Raw genomic sequence first — 25,054 nt, 5'->3', positions numbered from 1 at the left:
TTTTCCCATGATGCTTAGGTACTCTGCAGTCTAGTTGAACATAATGGGAAATGTAGTTCTGGAACATCACAGTGCCAGGTTAGCCATCACTGCCCTAGAGGTACATAATAGTGTAAAAGAAAATGCTGTTTTAGAGCAGTTTATCCCTTTGCAGGAGTAAAATAGGGTGAAAATTAGCAGTGCACTACTGGGAGCGGATTACATCTGGTGACCAATGAAAGGAGTTGTGTGTAGCTACCAATCATCAACCAAATCCCCGTAATGAATTGCTGCTCCTGAGCTATCAACACTCGATACCAAGAGAACAAAGTAAGTGATAATAGAAATAAATGGTAACTTTACAAGCTCGGATGCATTAATGCTTCGTTTTGCCTTTCAGGTCCTTTTAAGGTGAACTAGCGATGTGTTCTACCGCATGCACATTACCGTGTAACTGTTTTAGGTTGGGTACATGCAGGGGACAGAATGAATCCATCCTGGAGTCCTGTGATCCTTTTCCACCTACAGAAGTTTATTTAGAGTTGCATTTGCGTTAATGCTATGGCGCTCTCTGTGTTCCACGTGTATTCGCCAGTCTGGTCACATAAGATTTCACTATTCATGTAGACAACACAACATTCAAGGACAAAATGTTAAAAAAAAAAAAGAACAAACTTTAAATTGAAACAATTTTGGTTTTCCCATTAGTTGTTTACTTGACATTAATTGTAATGCAGAGTGTGTGCTGCTCCCTTTACCCCCTTGTAATAAAGATACGTGGCAGCTGCCCCATAACACCACATTGTCAGTGCATGCTAGTCCTGGTGTCTTTCACTGCTACTCCCCTAGCCATGAATAATATTTAGTTTGGTTGGGACATTTCCTTTGCATTGGAATACGACCCCCTACCACCACTCTTGTCTTACAAGTGGCAAGGGAAACAGACACATATATGACCACGCAGTTAAAGTCCCGGAATTCTGAGTGGCTGCTACTTATAAGCTGAGACACATGATCTGGCATCCAGTGTTTGTGATAAATAAAATATACCGCACTCCATCGCTCGCTATATACACACACACACACACGCACTGATGCATTGCTCTGGAATGTCTTACTAAATGCTACAACCTTTCACCCCACGCCCTGTGCTATTTAACCACTTTGGTGCCAGGCTGTCTGGCTGTGAGGGTGCTTGGTTCACACCCTTAGTCTCCCTATGGTAGGAGTCCTTTGTGCGTTGGGTTTGGGATGCTGGCACTACTGACCAGCCCTCGCTGCTAGTCTTTCTGTGGAGACTGCCATCAATTCCCTTCTGTCTGCGGTGTTGCCGGTCTTGGTTTCTGTCTGCGGGGTGGTGGGCACTGAGCTGGAGGTGGCATTGGGGAAGGATTGGTGGTTAGCTTTTCCAGCAGGTCCTGAGGGAGGATGCTGAGCCTAATTTTGCCCCGTGATCGTCGGAAGCCATTCTCTGTGCCCAAGCATGTGTACACTCCAGCATCATGCGTGTGCACTGAGCGCAACAGTGCACCTCCAGCCATCATTGGGAGCTTGACCTGAAGAAAGAGAGAGGCTGTTATTAAAGGTCCATCTCATGCTAAATCTTTCTGTCTCCTTAACAAGACAAACCCTTCTGCATGATCTGATACTAACAGGCACGTGTACAGTACATACAGGAAGAGCACAATCATTTATTATCGTTGATTCACTCAGACCTAGCTGCTCCTGCATGTTTTTTATTTTACCATCAGATGGGAGAACACGTTTACATTAAACCCAGTGTAGCTTTGTGCAGTGAATGCTACACAGTAGCATTGCACCAGTGTGTAGGCCTGAGTGTAGTAATGTGTGACCTTTCTTTTACTGAATAGTGTATATAATTATCTGACCTCTCACTCCTATTAATCCTCACTATATGATATAATCTAACTGTACAGGTGGGGCCCTCAGTCACTATGGACAAGTGAAGTGATCAGAGAGATTAGTTGCTTACAGAGCAATATGGTTGTTATAAACAACAGCCGTGTACTGGGAGATCCTGCGCTTGTCTGGCACTTTAACATGTTACCGCACAGTCCGCACATACTGGCCCAGTGTAAGCTAAAACACTAACACAAACCTGTTAACAATTTAGCTCAAGTTGTTTACACATAAGTATGTTACATATATGCTTATTATTACTGTATTTATTATTATTGCGCCAAAAAGTAAAAATTGTCCGTTACCTAACCGTAAGACAGAAATAATGAACCTCTTGGGTGTCAGTAACATGCTCCAGGCATTAATCCCACTGATTGCCAGTATTAAAGGGAAATTTAACAAAAATTCTAATGACGTATGACAAAGCATTATTTATAGAGTTAAATGGTTTTGCATGGAACAAGGTGACATGACAGGTTTAATTGAAACCGTCCGTAAGATACAATTTCTGCACTTGCTTTACGTGACAGCACGTGTAGATGGAGTTAGGTCACCATGAAGCCACAAGATGAAATAAATAATATATTTTGAAATATTTGTTTTATATGCAGCATGTCTTCAATGTCCCTTCAACTTACTGACTGCCACTTACAAAATGAGAAGAAACCCATTGCAACCACAACCTTCCCTGGTGTCTAGTGGCTGCCCAGTGCTATGACTGCTGCAGAAGCCAGCGATAAAAACTGAACAGTTACTTGCAGCCAATAGTGTGCCACAGATCGCTTCAAGACCTGACTCACTCTCACCCAGTGGTCAGCTATAGTGACAGCAGGGCGCGTGAATAAGACAGACAAAAGCAAGACGTCTAGTTTTACCTAGTCACACCTTATATAACACCAATGACAATATAATTCACAAAATAAATTTCACTGGCATAAGGTGGGTGAATATTCGGTTCTATTATTGTTCTTTTTAAACAAATACCTGCACAAACTTCAAAGGAGCTCAAATGAAACAGAATTTCCCTCTTATCTGTTTGGTCTGAACCAAGAGAGAAGACCACTCTCTATCCGATGTAAAATCAGTTTGATATCTCTGTATCACATTAAGTAGAGAATAATAAACAGCTGACTACAGTAAACAAATGGATTATACAATGCACCATCAAGAGTTATAAAAGGAAGAAAACAAATGACACAGGGCCTGATGGCTCATATGACTGATTTTACTTTATTGGGAGCAAAGGCCAAAGCCATAGCTACTCATCTCTGTAAAGCAGCAGTATACCCTTCTCCTCCTACGTTAGATACTGATATTTGAGGCTCAACTAGTACTTAGCTATGACAAAGCAAATGATTGAACCACTATGTGTGGGCGTTTTATACTCATTCACAAGGCTTGAAAAATATTGCTATAGTTAACTGGTTGGGAAAAAAAGGTATTAGTGTGTTCAGTATTAAATATATATATATATATATATATATATATATATATATATATAAAAAAAATCTTAGTCATCTGAAACTTGTAGATTAGTGGAAATTTCAAGTCCTGCCCACTGATCTGGTCTTTATTCAACTAGCTACCATAACAGACACTGAATAGAGAGAACTATAATTTACCTTCAGAAAATAAATTCATGGTTCAAATTGCGTTCCCAAATCTCTGTCTATAATTACGGTTCTCATATTTATGTTTAAAACTGGAGGTAAGAGTGGATCTTGTATAATATAAGCATTTTCTTTCCTATTATAGAATGATTAAATATCTCATTTGTCACATGTCATGTAATAATGTCCAGAAAAATGTAATTCCCACTGCTAAGAATATTTCATTTCCTCTGGCTGTTAAACAGAGAACCCATTTTAAGAAAATATTTGATAGTTAACATATTCCAGTGTCCTGATGTCAGGGCTTATATAGCAAGTTTTTTTTTTGCTATTTTGGGGTTGGCATTTAACGGGGAAAAGTTTATGATCTCCTGGTTAATGTTTATTGCTGAAAACACTTTAGAATTTTTTTTTAAAAGAAAAGTGCTGCTTATTCAGGTGGAAAATGAAAAGTGCACTTATTTCTGAAACTAGTCTGGATGAAGAAACAGCCTCTAAGAAAATGGTTATCCTCTTGAACTTTAACTGAAATCTACATAGCAGGTACTCTCTATGTTCTGTTGCAGTGTTAGACTTTAGACAACATTGTTTTTATTTGTCAAACAAGGACATAATTCTTTCCTAAGATATGGTGAGTCCACGGAATCATCAATTACTAGTGGGAATATCAACACAGCAAAGCTGCTATATATGTCACTTCCCTTACCCATAACCCCCAGTCATTCTCTTTGCCTGCGGTACAAGGAGGAGGTGAAGTTTTTTTTAATTTTATTTTAAAGCAGAGTAGGTTTGCTCTGATCTTTCTAAAGGGTCTAGCCTTAGCCCATGTCAGTCTCTTCAGTAGGGCAATGGTGGCTTTTAAGCAATTGGGAACTTGTGGGGTACAATCCTCACTGCGTTTTCCCAAAACATTTTGCTGCCCTATTTAGATAGTCTGAGTAAGTTTATTCAGTCTTTCTGTATTTCCACAGGTCCATGTGAGGGATGGCATCCTCTCAAACCAGGTGAGCTGTCCTGCTGCCGGACAGATAAATATTGAGGTAAGTGCCAGTTTTATTTTTCTATGTAGCATGGAAAAATGTGGCACTTATTCAGCTGAAACGCTGCAGGGGAACGTTTTTTATTATTCCTGTCAGGGTGCAGGTTTTTAGTGCAGTTTTTGCAGGCACTGTTAGTGTGAGGAGTTATTTATTTTATTGATGGCTCAGTGAGGATCCGTTTTTAGTAACAGATTATGTACTTTTTGGGGTTTTTTTATTGTTTGTTTTTAAGCCTGTTTTTCAAGAAAGTTGTTTTAAAAAAAATAAAAAATGGCTTTTTTGTCAGCTGTAGGACCGCCCCTTTTAGGGAGGTTCTGATTCTGTGATGTCAGAGTTTTTTTTGGCACTTTTCTCACTTCCTGTAAGAGTGAGGTGCCCATATTTCAGATGGCTCTGCTGTTTAGAAGGCTTCTTGCTTCTCTGAAAATCCGGATTGTAAACGGGATTGTTTTTTTCCTAAGTTTGCTGTGGGTTGCAGAACAGGTAGGGCACCTCAGTAATTTTGCTGAGGTGTAGACTGTTGCCTGGGGTATGTTTTCTTGATTTGGTGAATTTAAAGGGAACATTTATTTAAGAACGTTTTTTTGGTTCTGTATTATAGTCTTTGTTAAAAGATAAAAAAAAAAAAAAAAAGTTAGTTTTGTTTGTTTGCTTCTTTTTTTATCATGGATCAGGAGGCTGTGCATGATGTTGCCTGTAGCTTATGTTTTGAGGCCCAGGTGGAACCCCCCCAGTACCTTTTTGTTCATGTATTGAAAGAACTTTAGCTTATAGAAATAGACTTTTTGACCCTGAGCCATCATTAGCTAAGGCGGGTGCTGTTCAGGAGCCTCCTGTTTCAGATGTGCCGCAGCTTTCTCCTCAAGCGTCCCAATCCTATTCATCTGCACATGCAGTGCCCTGCATTTTCTCTCATGCTCCGTCTGGAGTTATTTTGTAAGATATTGCTGCCCAGGTATCTTCTGCGGTATCTGAGGCGCTGTCTGCTTTTCCCATGCTGCAGGGAAAACGCAGAAGGAAATTTAAAGAAACAGTAAGTAAGGTTTCTGATCCTGAAGTGGCTAATCAAAGTATTTCCTCTCAGAAGTCTGAGGATAAAGATTCTTCGGGTGCATCTGAGGGTGAAATTTCGGATTCAGGCAGTATAATTCCTTCTACTGATGCTGAAGTTGTGTGAAAGGCTTGCTCAACTAAGAAATGGTTTAAACATTTATTTTTTTCTGATTTTGCAAATGCTATTAAATGTACAGCTTGATTTGAACATTATGTCTCCAAGGATGTTGCTGTTAAGGCACTGCCACAGCTTTCTCCTTTTATGTCCCAAGCCTATATGGCGTCACATGCAGTGCCCTGTGGTTCCTCTCAATCTCCTGGAGGAGTGTATTTGCTTACAGAAGTTGCAAGCTCAGGTATCTTCTGTGGTATCTGTGGCTTGGTCTGTTTTCTTTTACTTCAGGGAAAAGGCAAGAGGACATTTTAAGTCTCAGATAAGAGGGTTTGTGCTCCACATGCTGCTACTCAGGTTTGTCTTCTTCCAAGTTAGTGAGGAGGATTCGCTGGTAGTTTCTGAGGCTGAAATCTCAGATCTGGACAGTATAATTCCTTCATCTGTTACGGAAGTGGTATCCTTCAGTTGTTTGCTTCAAAGCCTCTTATATTGTCAGGAGGTCTTGGCTAACTGGATGACACCGATCCCTATCTTTGTCTTTCCTTTGGAGTTTTGTGAACTTTATCAGTTCTATATTTTTCTTTCCTCTCTGGAAGGGTTCTAGACCTGCTGTGAGATGTTCACAGGATTGTTATAGAGAATCTGGGGATATTTCTCCCTGTCTCACGTCCTTTTTAGGATTTCCTGTCGCTATCTCTCTTGAAATGCACGGTGTCTTTAGTAGAAGGGAACTTTCTACTTTTAATCAGAGAACTTAGAGATCTGCGGAGATAATCTAGTTTTCTTTCTGATATAGCTAAGAAGCTGGATGTTTAATTGTTCATTTAGAGCAATGTCTTGTCTTATTAGACTTGCTGTATTAGCCGCCGGGCATTGTGGTTGAAATTTATGGTCAGCTGAGAAGCCTACCTGTGGTTTAGTGGTATAGCCTAGGCTTTATAGTCAGGGCCGGATTTACATCTCAGGTGCCTGTAGGCACAAAAACCTGAAGCGCCCCCCCCACCCCCCCCACCCCCCCTAGAAAAAAGTGGAAAAAATGAGGACTTTTTTTTATTATTATTTAGGACAACTAAAAATAAATATTAGATGTAAAATTACATTTTCCCTTTTATGGAGATACACAAATACACACACCAATTGCAATATTTGTTGTAATGGAAGCTACACCAAAAATCAATATTCACTTGACTCAAATGGCCATACAATTTCTATTATGTATAACAAAAACAAATCATGTTAAACTTTTAATGCAAAATATTCTAAAGAAAACCCTATTTAAAGGGACATCAAATGTGACAGTTTGCTGGGCATTTTATTATTGCACTAGTGCTTGCAGAGAAGTGTGTTAGCCTCTTGCAAAAGAGTTAAACACATAGTCAATGTCAGTTCTGAGACAGCAATACACATCTGTGCAGACCCAGATGGGCTCATAGGACATGTTTATTGACAAGCCATTAGTGTATTGCTTTTCTGGAGATTACTTTGACTATGTGCTTAACATTTTGTTGGAGTCAAACACAGTTTTGTGTAAACAATAGCAATATTAAAACTAGCAGCATGCAAGCTCATCACCATCAATTATAGTTCTGCAGTTGCAGATTCAATTCTTTCTGTTTCCTCCAAATACACGCTTCTAGTGTCTCATTTTAAGGATGAGACTTTGTTTGGGTAATGCCTTTTCAAGTCCAATCTAAGTTTTCCTCCCAGGGGCAGATTTCTCTTTCTAGAGTATCTGCAATCCAAGCAGGATGAGAGGCATTCCTTGAACTGGATTCAGGGTCTTCATCTCTGGGAGTGACAGTTCCAGTCCCAGTTTGGGAACGGGATATAGGTATTTACCTCAAATATTTCAGATTCTGTCCTTCAAAGTAGTATCCTTTCTCCTTTGGTTCTAGTGGGACTGTTCATAACAAACTTAGACCTGAGAGAGTTATTGTTTCCTAAATCTGAATCTTCTCTAGTTTTCTTAGTTTGCACCATCCCAGTCAGACCTTTAGGTCTTGGGATATTGCAAGTGTGTTTTTCTGGATAATATATAGTTCAGGTATCATCCTGACTTTGAGCTAACTCTCTTTTAAGAGATCTTGTCCAATCTTCTTTTCCGGGGATGGGAAATTAATCTGTGGAAGAGTTCCCTTGTTCTATCCACAAGGGTAATTTATTTGGGACTACCGCCACAATACCCTGAATGCACCCGATTTAGTTTGATCTCGGACATTATGCAGGGTCAGGTCTGGTCAGTACCTGGATGGGACACCGCCTGGGAACACCAGGTGCAGTATGCTTGGACCTTTATTTGATTCTTTATCTAGGAGATGTCTTTCAGAGGTCAGAAAATCAAGGATTTATTCCTTTTCCCACTCTGCAGTCTTCTGTCCGGCCAACAGTAAGTTTTAGTGGCCGGTGGATAGCTTAGCCATCTTGCAACCAGGAGGTTGGGAGTTTGAATTTAGCTGCAGTTGATTTTTCTTCACTTTTCTGTGACCCTGTGTATGGAGGGAATTGGTCTGATGGTATTCTATGGACATCATTTCTTTTGCTATTTTCCATGAAATGGAGAACTTTCGGATCTGTCTTAAAGGATAGATTTAGATCATCAGATGACAAGAGACTTTCTTCCGTTGTATTTTTTTAGGAGTATCTATCTCCGGGCGCGTGTTTCTGGAGATATTCCTGGGTGATGTGAACACGGATGCCAACTTGCTGGGCTGGTAAGCTGTCTGGGTCTTTAAGGATTATGGACTCGGAAGTGTCTGCTCTCCTCTTTAAACATCTTGGAGTTGAGAGCAATTTGCAATGCTCTGATGACTTGACCTCAGTCGTCCCTAGCTTGGTTCCAGTCTGACAATATCACCTCTAGGGTTTATATCAACCGTTAGGGAGGAACTAGGGGTTCCTTAGCCATGTATGAGGTGACTTGGATTGTTCAGTGGGAGGAAGCTCACATTTGCTGTCAGTCATCCACTTTCCAGGGGTGGACAATTGGGAGTCAGACTTCTAAACAGACTGATAATTCATCCCGGGGAGTGAGCATTTTTTTACATAGATCATTTTTGTAATATTATTCCATTAGCAAAAATGTATCTAGTATCAGTTATTACTGTTTTTAGCGGCATACACAGGGCCCGTACACCAGTATTCAAACACAACAACTCAGAGGGGTCGATTTATGAAACAGCCGATGCTGCTTCCGACCCACTCAGGCGGACCTGAAGCGGAAGTTAAGAAGCAGCGGTCTTAAAGTGAAGGTAAACTTTGATGAATTTCATTCATCGAAGATTAGAAAGCAGCCGTTTTGATTAAAAACGTAACTTTGTTTTTCTCACAGCCAGAGCAGCTTCCCCCACCTGGATTTCCTCTCTTCACACGTCATTAATGACTAATCCAGCTTCCTCCAATCATGGCTTTTCCCCCAGGGGAGTCATTGCCTGAAGCCATGCTGTGATTGGAGGATGCCGGATTAGTCATTGACGTGTGAAGAGAAGATCTCCGGGCGGGGAAGCTGCTCTGGCTGCGAGAAGAACAAAGGTAAGTTTTAATCAAAACGGCTGCTTTCTAAACTTTGATGAATGAAAGTGCCCCTGTTTTAATAGTATTTTTAAAATACAGGCTTTTATTCATCAAAGTTTACCTTTTTCTTTCATGTAATTAGCAAGAGTCCATGAGCTAGTGACGTATGGGATATACATTCCTACCAGGAGGGGCAAAGTTTCCTAAACCTCAAAATGCCTATAAATACACCCCTCACCACACCCACAAATCAGTTTTACAAACTTTGCCTCCCGTGGAGGTGGTGAAGTAAGTTTGTGCTAGATTCTTCGTTGATATGCGCTTCGCAGCAGGCTGGAGCCCGGTTTTCCTCTGTGTGCAGTGAATGTCAGAGGGATGTGAAGAGAGTATTGCCTATTTGAATTCAATGATCTCCTTCTACGGGGTCTATTTCATAGGTTCTCTGTTATCGGTCGTAGAGATTCATCTCTTACCTCCCTTTTCAGATCGACGATATACTCTTATATATACCATTACCTCTACTGATTCTCGTTTCAGTACTGGTTTGGCTTTCTACTACATGTAGATGAGTGTCCTGGGGTAAGTAAGTCTTCTTTTTTGTGACACTCTAAGCTATGGTTGGGCACTTTTATATAAAAGTTCTAAATATATGTGTTTAAACATTTATTTGCCTTGATTCAGGATGTTCGATATTCCTTATTTCAGACAGTCAGTTTCATTATTTGGGATAATGCATATGAATAATCAATTTTTCTTACCTTAAAATTTGACTTTTTTTCCTGTGGGCAGTTAGGCTCGCGAGGGCTGAAAATGCTTCATTTTATTGCGTCATTCTTGGCGCAGACTTTTTTGGCGCAAAAATTTTCTTTGTCATTTCCGGCGTCATACTTGTCGCCGGAAGTTGCGTCATTTTTTTGACGTTTTTGCGCCAAAAATGTCGGCGTCACCGGATGTGGCGTCATTTTTGGCGCCAAAAGCATTTTGGCACCAAATAATGTGGGCGTCTTTTTTGGCGCTAAAAAATATGAGCGTCATTATTGTCCACATTATTTAAGTCTGGTTGTTTATTTGCTTCTGGTTGCTAGAAGTTTGTTCATTGGCATTTTTCCCATTCCTGAAACTGTCATTTAAGGAATTTGATCAATTTTGTTTTATATGTTGTTTTTTCTATTACATATTGCAAGATGTCTCAGATTGACCCTGAATCAGAAGCTACTTCTGGAAAATCTCTGCCTGATGCTGGATCTACCAAAGTTAAGTGTATTTGTTGTAAACTTGTGGTAACTGTTCCTCCGGCTGTTGTTTGTGATGAATGTCATGACAAACTTTCTAATGCAGATAATATTTCCTTTAGTAATGTTCCATTACCTGTTGCTTCCATCAACATCTAATACTCAGGGTGTTCCTGTTAACATAAGAGATTTTGTTTCTAAATCTATTAGGAAGGCTATGTCTGTTATTCCTCCTTCCAGTAAACGTAAAAAGTCTTTTAAAACTTCTCATTTTCCAGATGAATTTTTAAATGAACATCATCATTCTGATTCTGTTTCTGAGAATGATTTTTCTGGTTCAGAGGATTCTGTTTCAGAGATTGATACTGATAAATCTTCATATTTATTTAAAATGGAATTTATTCGTTCTTTACTTAAAGAAGTCTTAATTGCATTAGAAATAGAGGAATCTGGTCCTCTTGATACTAAATCTAAACGTTTAAATACGGTTTTTAAACCTCCTGTAGTTATTCCGGAGGTTTTTCCCGTTCCTGATGCTATTTCTGAAGTAATTTCCAGGGAATGGAATAATTTGGGTAATTCATTTACTCCTTCTAAACGGTTTAAGAAATTATATCCTGTGCCATCTGACAGATTTGAGTTTTGGGACAAAATCCCTAAAGTTGATGGGGCTATCTCTACTCTTGCTAAACGTACTACTATTCCTACGGCAGATAGTACTTCCTTTAAGGATCCTTTAGATAGGAAAATTGAATCCTTTCTAAGAAAAGCTTACTTATGTTCAGGTAATCCTCTTAGGCCTGCTATATCTTTGGCAGATGTTGCTGCAGCTTCAACTTTCTGGTTGGAGGCTTTAGCACAACAAGTAACAGATCATAATACTCATAGCATTGTTAATCTTCTTCAACATGCTAATAACTTTATTTGTGATGCCATCTTTGATATCATTAGGGTTGATGTCAGGTATATGTCTTTAGCTATTTTAGCTAGAAGAGCTTTATGGCTTAAAACTTGGAATGCTGATATGTCTTCTAAGTCAACTTTGCTTTCCCTTTCTTTCCAAGGTAATAAATTGTTTGGTTCACAGTTGGATTCTATTATTTCAACTGTTACTGGGGGGAAAGGAACTTTTTTACCACAGGATAAAAAATCTAAAGGTAAATATAGGGCTGCTAATCGTTTTCGTTCCTTTCGTCACCATAAGGAACAAAAGCCTGATCCTTCCTCTACAGGAACGGTATCAGTTTGGAAACCATCTCCAGTCTGGAATAAATCCAAGCCTTTTAGAAAGCCAAAGCCAGCTCCCAAGTCCACATGAAGGTGCGGCCCTCATTCCAGCTCAGCTGGTAGGGGGCAGATTACGATTTTTCAAAGAAATTTGGATCAATTCGATTCACAATCTTTGGATTCAGAACATTGTTTCACAAGGGTACAGAATAGGCTTCAAAATAAGGCCTCCTGCAAGAAGATTTTTTCTTTCTCGTGTTCCAATAAATCCAGTGAAGGCTCAAGCGTTTCTGAAATGTGTTTCAGATCTAGAGTTGGCTGGAGTAATTGTACCAGTTCCAGTTCTGGAACAGGGTCTGGGGTTTTACTCAAATCTATTCATTGTACCAAAGAAGGAGAATTCCTTCAGACCAGTTCTGGATTTAAAAATATTGAATCGTTATGTAAGAATACCAACATTCAAAATGGTAACTATAAGGACTATTCTGCCTTTTGTTCAGCAAGGGCATTATATGTCCACAATAGATTTACAAGATGCATATCTGCATATTCCGATTCATCCAGATCACTATCAGTTTCTGAGATTCTCTTTTCTAGACAAGCATTACCAGTTTGTGGCTCTGCCGTTTGGCCTAGCAACAGCTCCAAGGATTTTTACAAAGGTTCTCGGTGCCCTGGTATCTGTAATCAGAGAACAGGGTATTGTGGTATTTCCTTATTTGGACGATATCTTGGTACTTGCTCAGTCTTCACATTTAGCAGAATCTCATACGAATCGACTTGTATCGTTTCTTCGAGAACATGGTTGGAGGATCAATTTACCAAAGAGTTCGTTGATTCCTCAGACAAGGGTAACCTTTTTAGGTTTCCAGATAGATTCAGTGTCCATGACTCTGTCGTTAACGGACAAGAGACGTCTGAAATTGGTTTCAGCTTGTCGAAACCATCAGTCTCAATCATTCCGTTCGGTAGCCTTATGCATGGAAATTATAGGTCTTATGACTGCTGCATCGGACGCGATCCCCTTTGCTCGTTTTCACATGCTACCTCTTCAGCTCTGTATGCTGAACCAGTGGTGCAGGGATTATACAAAGATATCACAATTAATATCTTTAAAACCGAATGTACGACACTCTCTAACGTGGTGGACAGACCACCATCGTTTAGTTCAGGGGGCTTCTTTTGTTCTTCCGACCTGGACTGTGATCTCAACAGATGCAAGTCTGACAGGTTGGGGAGCGGTATGGGGGTCTCTGACAGCGCAGGGGGTTTGGGAATCTCAGGAGGTGAGATTACCAATCTACATTTTGGAACTCCGTGCGATTTTCAGAGCTCTTCAGTCGTGGCCTCTTCTAAAGAGAGAGTCATTCATTTGTTTTCAGACGGACAATGTGACAACCGTGGCATATGTCAATCATCAAGGAGGGACTCACAGTCCTCTGGCTATGAAAGAAGTATCTCGAATACTTGTATGGGCGGAATCCAGCTCCTGTCTAATTTCTGCGGTTCACATCCCAGGTGTAGACAATTGGGAAGCGGATTATCTCATTCGCCAAACATTACATCCGGGCGAATGGTCTCTTCACCCAGAGGTATTTCTTCAGATTGTTCAAATCTGGGGACTTCCAGAAATAGATCTGATGGCTTCTCATCTAAACAAGAAGCTTCCCAGGTATCTGTCCAGATCCAGGGATCCTCAGGCGGAAGCAGTGGATGCATTGTCACTTCCTTGGAAGTATCATCCTGCCTATATCTTTCCGCCTCTAGTTCTTCTTCCAAGAGTGATTTCCAAGATTCTAAAGGAGCGTTCGTTTGTTCTGCTGGTGGCTCCAGCATGGCCTCACAGGTTTTGGTATGCGGATCTTGTTCGGATGGCTACTTGCCAACCGTGGACTCTTCCGTTAAGACCAGACCTTCTAGTGCAAGGTCCTTTTTTCCACCAGGATCTCAAATCCTGAAATTTGAAGGTATGGAGATTGAACGCTTGATTCTCAGTCATAGAGGTTTCTCTGACTCCGTAATTAATACTATGTTACAGGCTCGTAAATCTGTGTCTAGGAAGATATATTATCGAGTCTGGAAGACTTACATTTCTTGGTGTTCTTCTCATCATTTTTCTTGGCATTCTTTTAGAATTCCTAGAATTTTACAGTTTCTTCAGGATGGTTTGGATAAAGGTTTGTCTGCAAGTTCCTTGAAAGGACAAATCTCTGCTCTTTCTGTTCTTTTTCACAGAAAGATTGCTATTCTTCCTGATATTCATTATTTTGTACAGGCTTTGGTTCGTATAAAACCTGTCATTAAGTCAATTTCTCCTCCTTGGAGTTTGAATTTGGTTCTGGGGGCTCTTCAAGCTCCTCAGTTTGAACCTATGCATTCGCTGGATATTAAATTACTTTCTTGGAAAGTTTTGTTTCTTTTGGCCATCTCTTCTGCTAGAAGAGTTTCTGAATTATCTGCTCTTTCTTGTGAGTCTCCTTTTCTGATTTTTCATCAGGATAAGGCGGTTTTGCGAACTTCATTTAAATTTTTACCTAAGGTTGTGAATTCTAACAACATTAGTAGAGAAATTGTGGTTCCTTCATTGTGTCCTAATCCTAAGAACTCTAAGGAAAGATCGTTGCATTCTTTGGATGTAGTTAGAGCTTTGAAATATTATGTTGAAGCTACTAAAGATTTCCAAAAGAGTTCTAGTCTATTTGTTATCTTTTCTGGTTCTAGGAAAGGTCAGAAGGCCTCTGCCATTTCTTTGGCGTCTTGGTTAAAGTCTTTGATTCATCATGCTTATGTTGAGTCGGGTAGAACTCTGCCTCAAAGGATTACAGCTCATTCGACTAGGTCAATTTCTACTTCCTGGGCATTTAGGAATGAAGCTTCGGTTGATCAGATTTGCAAAGCAGCAACTTGGTCTTCTTTGCATACTTTTACTAAATTCTACCATTTTGATGTATTTTCTTCTTCTGAAGCAGTCTTTGGTAGAAAGGTACTTCAGGCAGCTGTTTCAGTTTGATTCTTCTGCTTATAATTTCAGTTTTTTTCATTATAAGATTTAAACTTTGTTTGGGGTGTGGATTATTTTCAGCGGAATTGGCTGTCTTTATTTTATCCCTCCCTCTCTAGTGACTCTTGCGTGGAAGATCCACATCTTGGGTATTTATTATCCCATACGTCACTAGCTCATGGACTCTTGCTAATTACATGAAAGAAAACATAATTTATGTAAGAACTTACCTGATAAATTCATTTCTTTCATATTAGCAAGAGTCCATGAGGCCCACCCTTTTTGTGGTGGTTATGATTTTTTTGTATAAAGCACAATTATTCCAATTCCTTATTTTTCATGCTTTCGCACTTTTTTTCTTATCACCCCACTTCTTGGCTATTTGTTAAACTGATTTGTGGGTGTGGTGAGGGGTGTATTTATAGGCATTTTGAGGTTTGGGAAACTTTGCCCCTCCTGGTAGGAATGTATATCCCATACGTCACTAGCTCATGGACTCTTACTAATATGAAAGAAATGAATTTATCAGGTAAGTTCTTACATAAATTATGTTATTTTAAGACCGCTGCTCCTTAACTTATCCGCAACCTCGGAGGCGGTGGATAGCAATCATCACGATCAGATACGATCGGGATGATTGACACCCCCTGCTAACGGCAAATCTGCAAGGGACGGCATTGCACAAGCATTTCACAAGGAATGCTTGTGCAATGATAAATCGATGTCCGCCTGCACAATGGTAAATCGGCCCCAGAGAGTCAGCAGGGGCTTCTATGCAACAAATGAAGTCTTCACAGGCACAATACACACCACCACCAGTTCTCTGAGCTTGAATACTGGTGCACAGGCCCTCACTACATATGTACATATGCCATAGATAACAGTAATCATAAAGGGACAAAGTGTATGAATATAACAGTGTTAGTTATGTAAAACATGAATGGGTAATAAAGGGATAATCTTTTTAAACAATAACAAGTAGATTGTCCCATTAAATGTGGAGAAAACTAAGATCACAATGCAAAGGAAAACAATGTGTCGTCATTCTGGGGGTGATGTAAAAGGGAAATCCCTACAGCCCATATCTCAGCCGCAGACCTCTTAAAGGGTCAATGACCGCTCATTTAAATGGTTGTATGTACTACGCCACACAGTACTTTGCCCTGTGTACTATGAAATGGTAGTACCTACATCCAACACTCTGGCGCATGCTGAAGTCCCCGCTGACAGCTTTGACAGAGGAAAGCTGCAACCAGGGCCAGAAGGGATCTGCCCTCATATGGTAAAGAAGCACTGATCGTTCTTCTTTTAGCATATGAAGACAGCGACGATGCCGTGGGAGGGAAAAAGGGAGGCGGGTTGGCTGTGCAGTGCAAGAGGGGGTTGGGGGATTCCCTACGCTACAGAAAAGGGTGACAGGGGGTCCCTATGAATGATCGCTAGAGGGGGGGATCCCTACACTACAGAAAACCATTTTTATTAATAAATAATACAATTACTACTGACAGACAGCTGTCTGTACCTAATATGGCTGCTACTAGTGCGAGGGAGGAAGGACCAGGGAGGTGGGAGGGTTGAGCAAGGATCCCTACACTGAAAAGAAAGAAAAAAAGCCCTAAAACTGCATAATGGCAGACTCAGTTAGGTTGCACTTGTGTGGTTGCATTTACTTTAATATGAGTGCAAGTTAGTACACCACTTGTAATCTAGTCCTTTGATACTAAGGGCTCCATTCATGAATCAGCGGATGCTGCTTCGGAGTCTCATTGTTTCAGGCTCACCTGAAAGGGAAGTTAAGAAGCAGCGGTCATAAGACTGCTGCTCCTTAACCTGTCCGCCATCTTTTATACGATCAGGATGATTGACAGCTAGCTAGGAAGGCTTGTGCAATGATAAATCCGCTCGATAGTTAGTAAACCTACCCCTAAATATCCCTATAACACTACTGGGTTAAGTTGTAGCAAACTAAAATATCACAATGCCAGGGTGTAGCTGTTCTAGGGAGCACTAAAGGCTTCCTGTGATTATTAATCCGCTCCCCAAATCTCAAAGGTGTTGCCGGCTATACATCCGCAAGATCAGTTCCTTATTTATGCCCTTTGTTCCAGAACGTCAAGGAGAGAGCTGATGGGACAAAAATAGTGTATCTTATTCAGAAAAGCAGAAATATGTGCCCCACTTGTAGCTCTGTGAGAACTTTTGTTAGTGATCAGTCTATAACCACTCCTGGTTATTGCAAGGCTAGGACATAGCAAATTGAAATGTACCAAACGGTGCTCTGGTGAGACGAAAACAGAACATTTTCCAAGATAGCATCAGTCTATGGCTTACTATAAACATTCTCCACAAGAGGAGATAATTAAGTCATTAATCTACAAGTCATACCAGGCAGAATTTATCACACTGAACAGTATTTATCACACTGGGTAAATGATGGTCTGTGTCATCTACTGAAAATGACGTTATTTGTGGTTTTGTGAAGCAATCACTGGAGCTGCCTGACTCCCCTGTCAGCACAGAAGCTTAGCCTTCCATATAGAACAATAAATAGACGTTTACATTACATAGGATCCTCATCTGTAATAACGTACTGAGTGCCAGAACTTGTGAGGAATTTAACTCCTGCTCTGTGCCTTGCAATGTGCCAAATATGCACTGCTGCTAAGCAACAAAGAACAATAAATGATGAAATAAATAATCATTATTCCTTAATAGAAAGGTCCAATTTCCTCAACAATCCTGATAAAGCACAAGTCTGTCAAATACTGAGAGCTTACTATTTTACTGAGCTAACACACCCATATGCCAGCATGTGCGTACATTCACATTGTGCTTGAATAGGTGTCTAGTATGCGCGGCAGTTAGGGAGGATCGGGCAAGGCCTAGAGTTAATATCTGTTACATACATACTAAGAGGCCATCATGGGCAACTCATGGCTACACAGTTATAACACAATGTCAGAAAACTATACAGGTGGCCCTCGTTTTACAACGGTTCAATTTACACCGTTTCAGAATAACAACCTTTTTTTTCCAGTCATGTGACTGCTATTGAAAAGCATTGAGAAGCAGTGCATTTATTAAAATAGCCAATAGGTGGATCTGTCTGCTTGTGTTGCAGCAAAGCCAAGCAAGGTGAAATTAATCAGTTTAACCAGACCTGAGCTATCAAGCAGATTCCAAAGGAACAAGATCTTCCTGTCTATAACTCAGTCCAGATTGGAATGCATAGAAAGAACTGTTTGCAGAAAAATGCAAGTAAAGTCTGTGTTTTGTGATTATTTTATTAGGTTTATAATGTTGTTTAGCAAATGTTTTTGTTCATTTAACTTAGTTTAATTATAATTATATATTCTGTGTTGTGTGATTATTGTATTAGGTTTATAATGCTGTCTAGCATTTAAAGTCTTCATTCCAAAGCTTTTAAAATAATGTATTAGGTGTTACTTAGGACAATTTTGAGAGGGGCCTGGAACCTATCTCCCTCACTTCCCATTGACTTACATTATAAACGGTTTCGATTTACAACCATTCCTTCTGGAACCTAACCCCGGCGTAAACTGAGGGCTACCTGTACTTTTAATATGTCATTATATATACTGCAGGTATTACACATACACACCTCCTTGCGATGTCCCGAGCCATCTCTCTGCAGAAGCCAAGTAACACTCTCAAGTGGAGAGTGAGTATCACACTGAAGGAACACACTTCCTCCTTCAATCCCAATCTGAAGCCGCTCCGAGACCCCACGATCCACTGCAGAGAGAGCAAGAGTAATTACTCAACTAAACATTCCCTCTTTGATGGACACCTGTGGTACAACAAGTGCAGACTCTCACCTTGGGTATTGTACCCCCGGCACTGTCTCAGAGGGTCACCATGCTTGACATCTTGTCTGCGGCTCCTCCTGCAAACAGGCCCTGGTTAGTAACTTATAGCAAGATGATACTGAGGGTATAAATGTGTAGTGTCCGTGTGTACTATTTATTGCATCTGTCACGTGCCTTATTTTTGTGATGTAAAAAAATTGTCACATATGGGAAGTTACTCTGAGGAGTAAACAAACATTACAGAGACTCATGGGTATTTTTGGTTTGACATTTTTATTTTTACTCATAAGTTATTTCATTTATTGATACTTATTTTCAGTAAAAAAAACACATATTTGTATGGCTCTGAATATGCATGAGACTGTTATAGAGACATTTGCTATCAAGTCATTTCTTTCACTAAAGAATATTGTTCCAAACATTGTGCAAATATTAGGTATAGAGTTTGTATAAAGCAATTTTAAACAAGAAGCATTTATTGGCTTTTGTATTGGGACCTTTTTGCTTTTGTGTAAAAATTGTTATTGTCCCATGTTCAATAGAGAGGCCAAAATCAAATTCTTCAACTTGCAAGTTTTCTTACAAATGCTAGAAATCAGCTGGTTTAGGCAATTTGCAGAATTCTGAAGAGAACTCCGGCTACAGTATCTGCTTTTTGGCACCTCTAGGGAGCATGGGACAATTTTTATACAAGAGCAAGTCTTGTTTAATCATGTGGATGACTACCTGTAAAACCATGAGCTACTATAATATGATTCACCCCAAGCTGATTGGTTAGTTCACCTTGTTAATTCTTGGGCAGAGAGAGAGAGAAGGGCAGCCATAGACCTACCCTCAGTTGGCTCATAGGGTGTAAGCTGATGGGGATTATAAATATATAATGGTTTAGGTCCTCAATTATCATCATCTTACAACACAGACAGCTATTGCCTCAGTGTGAGGGTATTGCAGATTACATTTCAGCTATACCGGCTGTTTACAGCAGGTGGCACTCCACTCTCACAGTAAATTTTAAAGGAACCCAATGCTGGGGCCACAATACTGCTCTCCTGTATATTTTATATGGTGATTGGCTTCCAAATCCTCTGCATCTCCTTGTGTGCAACACACAGTGTCTAGCTACGACTGTCATTGAGAGAGGACTCCGCTCAGATGCCTGTGTGTGTATGTATATATATATATATATATATATATATATATATATATATATATAGAGGTGATACATGTATTTAGGTGACTGCTACTTATCCTGCTACAAAACTGCTTAATTGACATTTGTTTATGAAGAAGTTTCATTTGTTCACTGGCTTAGCTTGTAAAAAAAATGACAATGTAGAAAAGTTTGGCCACTTCTGATTTAAAGCCTTGCAAGATGCCTTTTATAGTCAGCCTATTGTTATTTATTACGTCAGCCTTTGGACTCCAGGTAATCCAAAACAGATGGGCACTGAGTTGCTCATTATGTGAGATTATGGTGAAGAATTGTCAGTGTTAGAGCTTTATGCGTGTGACAGTAATTGGTGCACACTAGGGGTGGCCCCTGTGTGTGTGTATACGCACCTTGTGGGGGAGGGGGTGTAACGCACACAGCCTTTCCCGTCCCAAGCACAATATGGATCTCGGGCCAAACAGCAATCAGCGCAGGAATCTCCATAAGCGGCGCAGCGGTGCAGAGACAGCTGGGTCACCCCCACGTCTGAGGAGACATAGAGCTGGTGCTGCAAGCAGAGAGACAGCAGGTGACTGCACGGTTTCGCTCACTAATCCTCTCTCATTAATTCGACATCTGGAAAGACTCCAGCATCTCAATCTATCACTTTGCTGCCTCCTGTTCCTACTGCTAATTCGCAACAAGATGCATAAACTCCCTCCAACAATTTAAGGAAATATGTCCCAGCTATGTTACCCTCTCTAATCCTCAGGGATCCGAGTTGCCTATATTTAGCCCTAGTTCTCATTGTGATGAACAGAAGCATTGCAGGACTCACCCGTTTGGACGAAATTCTGATGTTTTTAATAGGAGATGGCACCTGTCACAAAAAGCAGAGGGGAATTCTGAGAGTCACAAGCACAGTTCTGTTCAGGGTAACAAAGAATGTAATGACATATTTATCACTGGAGGAAGCTAGCAAACTTGGCATCTAAACTAATGCCTATTTGACCTGCCAGACATGGGTATGTGAGCACAAAGATTGTTTAGGGAAAACAGATAACAAAATTAAAATGTTCATTTTCGGTTGCATTAATTGATTGATATCTTAAAAACAATTGAATATAAAAAAATAAAATTAAATGTTCCTAATTCAGATAGTGTGAGCAATAAAACAAAGATAAAAAACTTAATTTAGTGAAAAGTGAATTTATCATGCATGCATACTTGTAAATAAGCCGAGCGGTAAGCAGAACTATTTTTATTTTATCACGTTAGAATGCAAACAACATGGCTGCTGGATTTTGTGTGATGTGAGAAGTAAAATCTGTCAGCACTTCACAGCTCTGTCTTATTCCTGCGGCTGTCTTCCATGTGATGTAGTGAGGGGCTGTGACACTTACTCTGAACACTTCAACCTCTTCGAGCGTCAGACCTTCTGTCTCCTCGGGCCCAGTGGGAAGAATCATCACTTTCTGTACTGTACCACGATCTGCAGGGGTTGACAGGGTGACGTTAGTGAAATTGTGGCATCCTATACACGCGCTTTGTGTTTATGTATGAACTAGACATCTGCTACATGTAAACCCAGTGACATGTCTGGGGTGTACTGCTGTCAGATGGTGATAGTAAGATGAGAGCTTTGTGTTTTTTTAAAATATATTTATATATTCACATACATATATACATTGTTTTCCAGAACATATTCAAAGCCGGTTGGGGGCCGTGTAACACTATGCTATATTATAACATTTTCTGTCACTTATAAATGTTACTTAAAGGGACACTGAACCCAAAAAATTTATTTCGTGATTCAGATAGCGCATGCAATTTTAAACAACTTTCTAATTTACTCCTATTATCAATGTTTCTTCGTTCTCTTGCTATCTTTATATAAAAAAAGAAGGCATCTAAGCTTTTTTCTTGGTTCAGAACTCTGGACAGCAGTTTTTGATTGGTGGATGAATTTATCCACCAATCAGCAAGGACAACCTAGGTTATTCACCAAAAATGGGCCGGCATCTAAACTAACATTCTTGCATTTCAAATAAAGATTCCAAGAGAATGAAGAAAAATTGATAATAGGAGTAAATTAGAAAGTTGTTTAAAATGTCATGCCCTATATGAATCACAAAAGAAAAAAAATTGGGTTCAGTGTCCCTTTAAGCTATCCAAAGCACAAATGAATTGCATCATTTAACATAAATCGATTCATTTATAATTTGAGCAACAAAACACTGAAAATATTTAATATTAACTAATGTCAGCTTAAAATAAACTTAAATTCTATCCGGTTGCTCGGTAAGTCGGCTGGGTGGTACACACCCTAAAAAGGTCCTGGGGAGAACACTAATATATATCTCAGCCTGGCATATATAGGGGTAGTAGCTCTGCTCTCGCACCTGTGCCTAGAAATAGGACTGTGTATTCCCCATCTGAAGCTGGTACTCTATCCACAGCGATACTGGTGTAGGTGTATGAGGCATCTGACAGTAGCAAGAGGGGCCTGCGGTTTACCGGATACACTGAGCTGTACATCAGAGGATGGGTGCGAACAAACCTGAGAACATCCTCCCCAAAGTGCCTGCTGGAGCGAATTCCGGTCACTGAGAAACCACCCGCACACTGCGAGACAAGGGGAGAGGGAGGAAGGAAAATACTATAGGTCAAGAGAGATGGAGGAGAAGACAATCTGTACGTAGGAATACAGGGACTGATTTCTCAGCTATTATAAACTATTGTAACATTTTGCACTTATGCTAAACAGATGTATACCGTCAGCTAATTATAATAAGAAAAGACTAAAACATTATAATAAATTATGTGTGGGGGGGGGGGGGGTCACACACTGCGGACTAAACTGACAAAGTAGTCCTAACTTTCATAATATGTAAAACTGTAACAAATGACAGACCAATCACGCAAGGTATATGTCTTGTTCAGAAGATGTATAGATAATTCTTTTTTTTACAGAAAGGGGAGGACAACTTCAAAGGTACATTAAAGTGAAAATGAATTGTAAAATATTTTATTACAGCTTGCAAAAAATACTCATACGCTTATCCTGTAATTTACCTCTGAAATTTGTACTTTTTACATTGCCCCAGAGAGGCAATATATAAGCATAACAATAAGGTTATTCCCCACCTCTCTCTAGTCATGGGTGACGCCATGTTGAAACCTAGATTTCACTGCATTCCAGTGCTGACGTGATTGTGCACGTGCAGCAATTCTCCTTCAGATCCTTGCAGTGAAACCAAGGTTCTAAAATGGAGGCACCCATAAAAAGAGGGAGATGCAAGAAATGTATTTAGTGTTTAATGTCTTTTTAAATTCTCAATTCAAGACCCTCCCACTTTTTTTTGCATTGCTTGATCATAATTCCCTTGCAATATCTGTCTGTCTGTCTGTAATGGTTTCTCCCTGTCGCCACCCCCCCCTGTCCTTGTATAGCTTAGGGTCGGTCTATACGTCTCTCACCGCTCCAGGACGGGGATAGGGTGTTTTCCCCGTATATGCAGTCATCTGGTACCCATGTCCCTCCTTGTGAGCGAACGGCCCGTTAAACACAGCACGGACGTCAGCAAGAGAGTATACACAGACGGCAGAGCCTCGGAACACTGAACTGAGAGACACAGACAGATACATTAGGTACAGTGAGAGCGCACAAATCCGGGGTACAGAGAGATAACAGAGACATTAGGGTCACAGATAGACAGCAAGAGTGACAAAACACAGCAAAAGCCAGGGACACATGGACGGCATAAAGAAAATATGCACAAACAGTGACTTGACAAAAAACCAACAGCGGTCAAAAAAACTTTGCCTTGATTCATAATCAGTTTGGTTGTTTTTTTGGCTTAATTTTTTATTGTATTCCAATCCAAGTCCCACTATTTGTATGAATTTAGCCACCTAGTTTATGTACATAATAAAGTGTAAAATCTGTTTTTCGAACAGTCAAATTGGGTAAATATGTTAAATATGATAAGATCCAAGCTTTTCACATGTAAGCAAAATACACCAGCATCTAATCAAATCGTCATGGTAATTACTGTCTGTAAGTACCACTAAAAGGGACATTATAGTGTAATCTGTTCGAGCATGTCATTTTAACCCTAGCAACGCTGTAATGCTGTGTCATTAACCCCCACAAAGGGGTTAATCACATACACCTAGATTACGAGTTATGCGCTAAACAGGGTGCGAAATTAACGCCCAAAAAGTTGTGTTATTTCACTCTCCATATCGATGCCATTATGAGTTACTGAAAAGCCTTCTTGTGCATGCGATATGTTGGCGTTAAGCTCCATACCGCACAAAATCCAAGGGCCGATTTGACTTGAAGTGCGGAATGAAAAATCTCCGTAACACTGCCTTTTAAGGGCAGTGAAAAAGAGCTGAATGCCCTTTTAGGGGCAATGGGTAGCTTAGTTTTTATTTAGAGTTGGGTTTTTTATTTTGGGGGGTTGGTTGGTTGGGTGGTGGGTTTTACTGTTGGGGGTCTTTGTATTGTTTTTTACAGGTAAAAGAGCTGTTTAACTTTTAAGTGCTATTAGTAGTTTATTGTAGGCTAGCGGGTGTTTTTATTTTGGGGGGGCTTTTTTATTTTTATAGGGCTATTAGATTAGGTGTAATTGTTTTTATTTTTGATAATTTAGTTTATTATTTTTGTAAGCTTAGTTTTTTTATTTTTCATAATTTAGTGCTTATTACATTTTGTTAGGTTTTTTTAAATGTGTAATTTCGATTTTTTAATTTGTAGTATTTTTTTTATTTTATTAAAATAGTTATGATAGGTTAATTTATATTTTAAACTTAGGTTACATTTTTTTCCACAGGTAAGTTTTTATTTATTTAAATATAGTTATATTGTAATTTTAATTTAAAGTTAGGGGAGTGTTAGGTTTAGGGGTTAATAATTTATTTTAGTGTTTTGCGATGTGGGGAGCCGGCGGTTTAGGAGTTAATAGGTTTATTTAGTGTTTTTCCGATGTGGGAGGCCGGAGGTTTAGGGGTTAATAGGTTTATTTAGTGGCGGCAATGTGGGATTCAGGAGGTTTAAGGGTTAATAGGTTTATTTAGTGGGGGCGATGCGGGAGGTTGGAGGTTTATGGGTTAATAACTTTATTATAGTGTCAGGGATCGGCGGTTTAGGGGTTAATATATTTAAATTGTGTTGGCGATGTGGGTGGGTGGCAGATTAGGGGTTAATAGGTTTATTTAAGAGTCACGATGTGGGTGGGCGGCAGATTAGGGCTTAATAAATTTTAAATAGTGTTTGTGATGCAGGAGGGCGGCGGTTTAGGAGTTAATAGGTAGTTTATGGGTGTTAGTGTACTTTGTAACATTTTAGTTATTAATTTTTTTTTAAACATTTTTGTTTC

At 39.8% G+C, this 25,054-nt stretch overlaps 1 protein-coding gene across 1 annotated transcript in view; it reads right to left on the bottom strand.

The window, feature by feature from the left end:
- Nucleotides 1-490: 490 nt before the first annotated feature.
- Nucleotides 491-25,054, bottom strand: part of LOC128643021 (semaphorin-3F) — a 120,133-nt gene continuing 95,569 nt past the window's right edge. Inside the window, exons 11-18 of the mRNA XM_053695942.1 lie at nucleotides 23,148-23,292; nucleotides 22,070-22,292; nucleotides 21,071-21,159; nucleotides 20,506-20,547; nucleotides 20,078-20,235; nucleotides 18,527-18,594; nucleotides 18,310-18,443; nucleotides 491-1,535 (exon numbers count right to left, since the gene is read on the bottom strand). Of these exons, the coding sequence (XP_053551917.1) occupies nucleotides 1,284-1,535; nucleotides 18,310-18,443; nucleotides 18,527-18,594; nucleotides 20,078-20,235; nucleotides 20,506-20,547; nucleotides 21,071-21,159; nucleotides 22,070-22,292; nucleotides 23,148-23,292 (1,111 nt within the window). The 3' untranslated portion in view covers nucleotides 491-1,283. The remainder of the gene's footprint in view (nucleotides 1,536-18,309; nucleotides 18,444-18,526; nucleotides 18,595-20,077; nucleotides 20,236-20,505; nucleotides 20,548-21,070; nucleotides 21,160-22,069; nucleotides 22,293-23,147; nucleotides 23,293-25,054) is intronic.

This window comes from Bombina bombina, chromosome 12 (assembly GCF_027579735.1).
Source record: "Bombina bombina isolate aBomBom1 chromosome 12, aBomBom1.pri, whole genome shotgun sequence".
Classification (NCBI taxonomy): Eukaryota; Metazoa; Chordata; class Amphibia; order Anura; family Bombinatoridae; genus Bombina; species Bombina bombina.
Note: the sequence above shows the minus strand (reverse complement) of the source record. Positions and strands in the feature narration are given on the sequence as shown.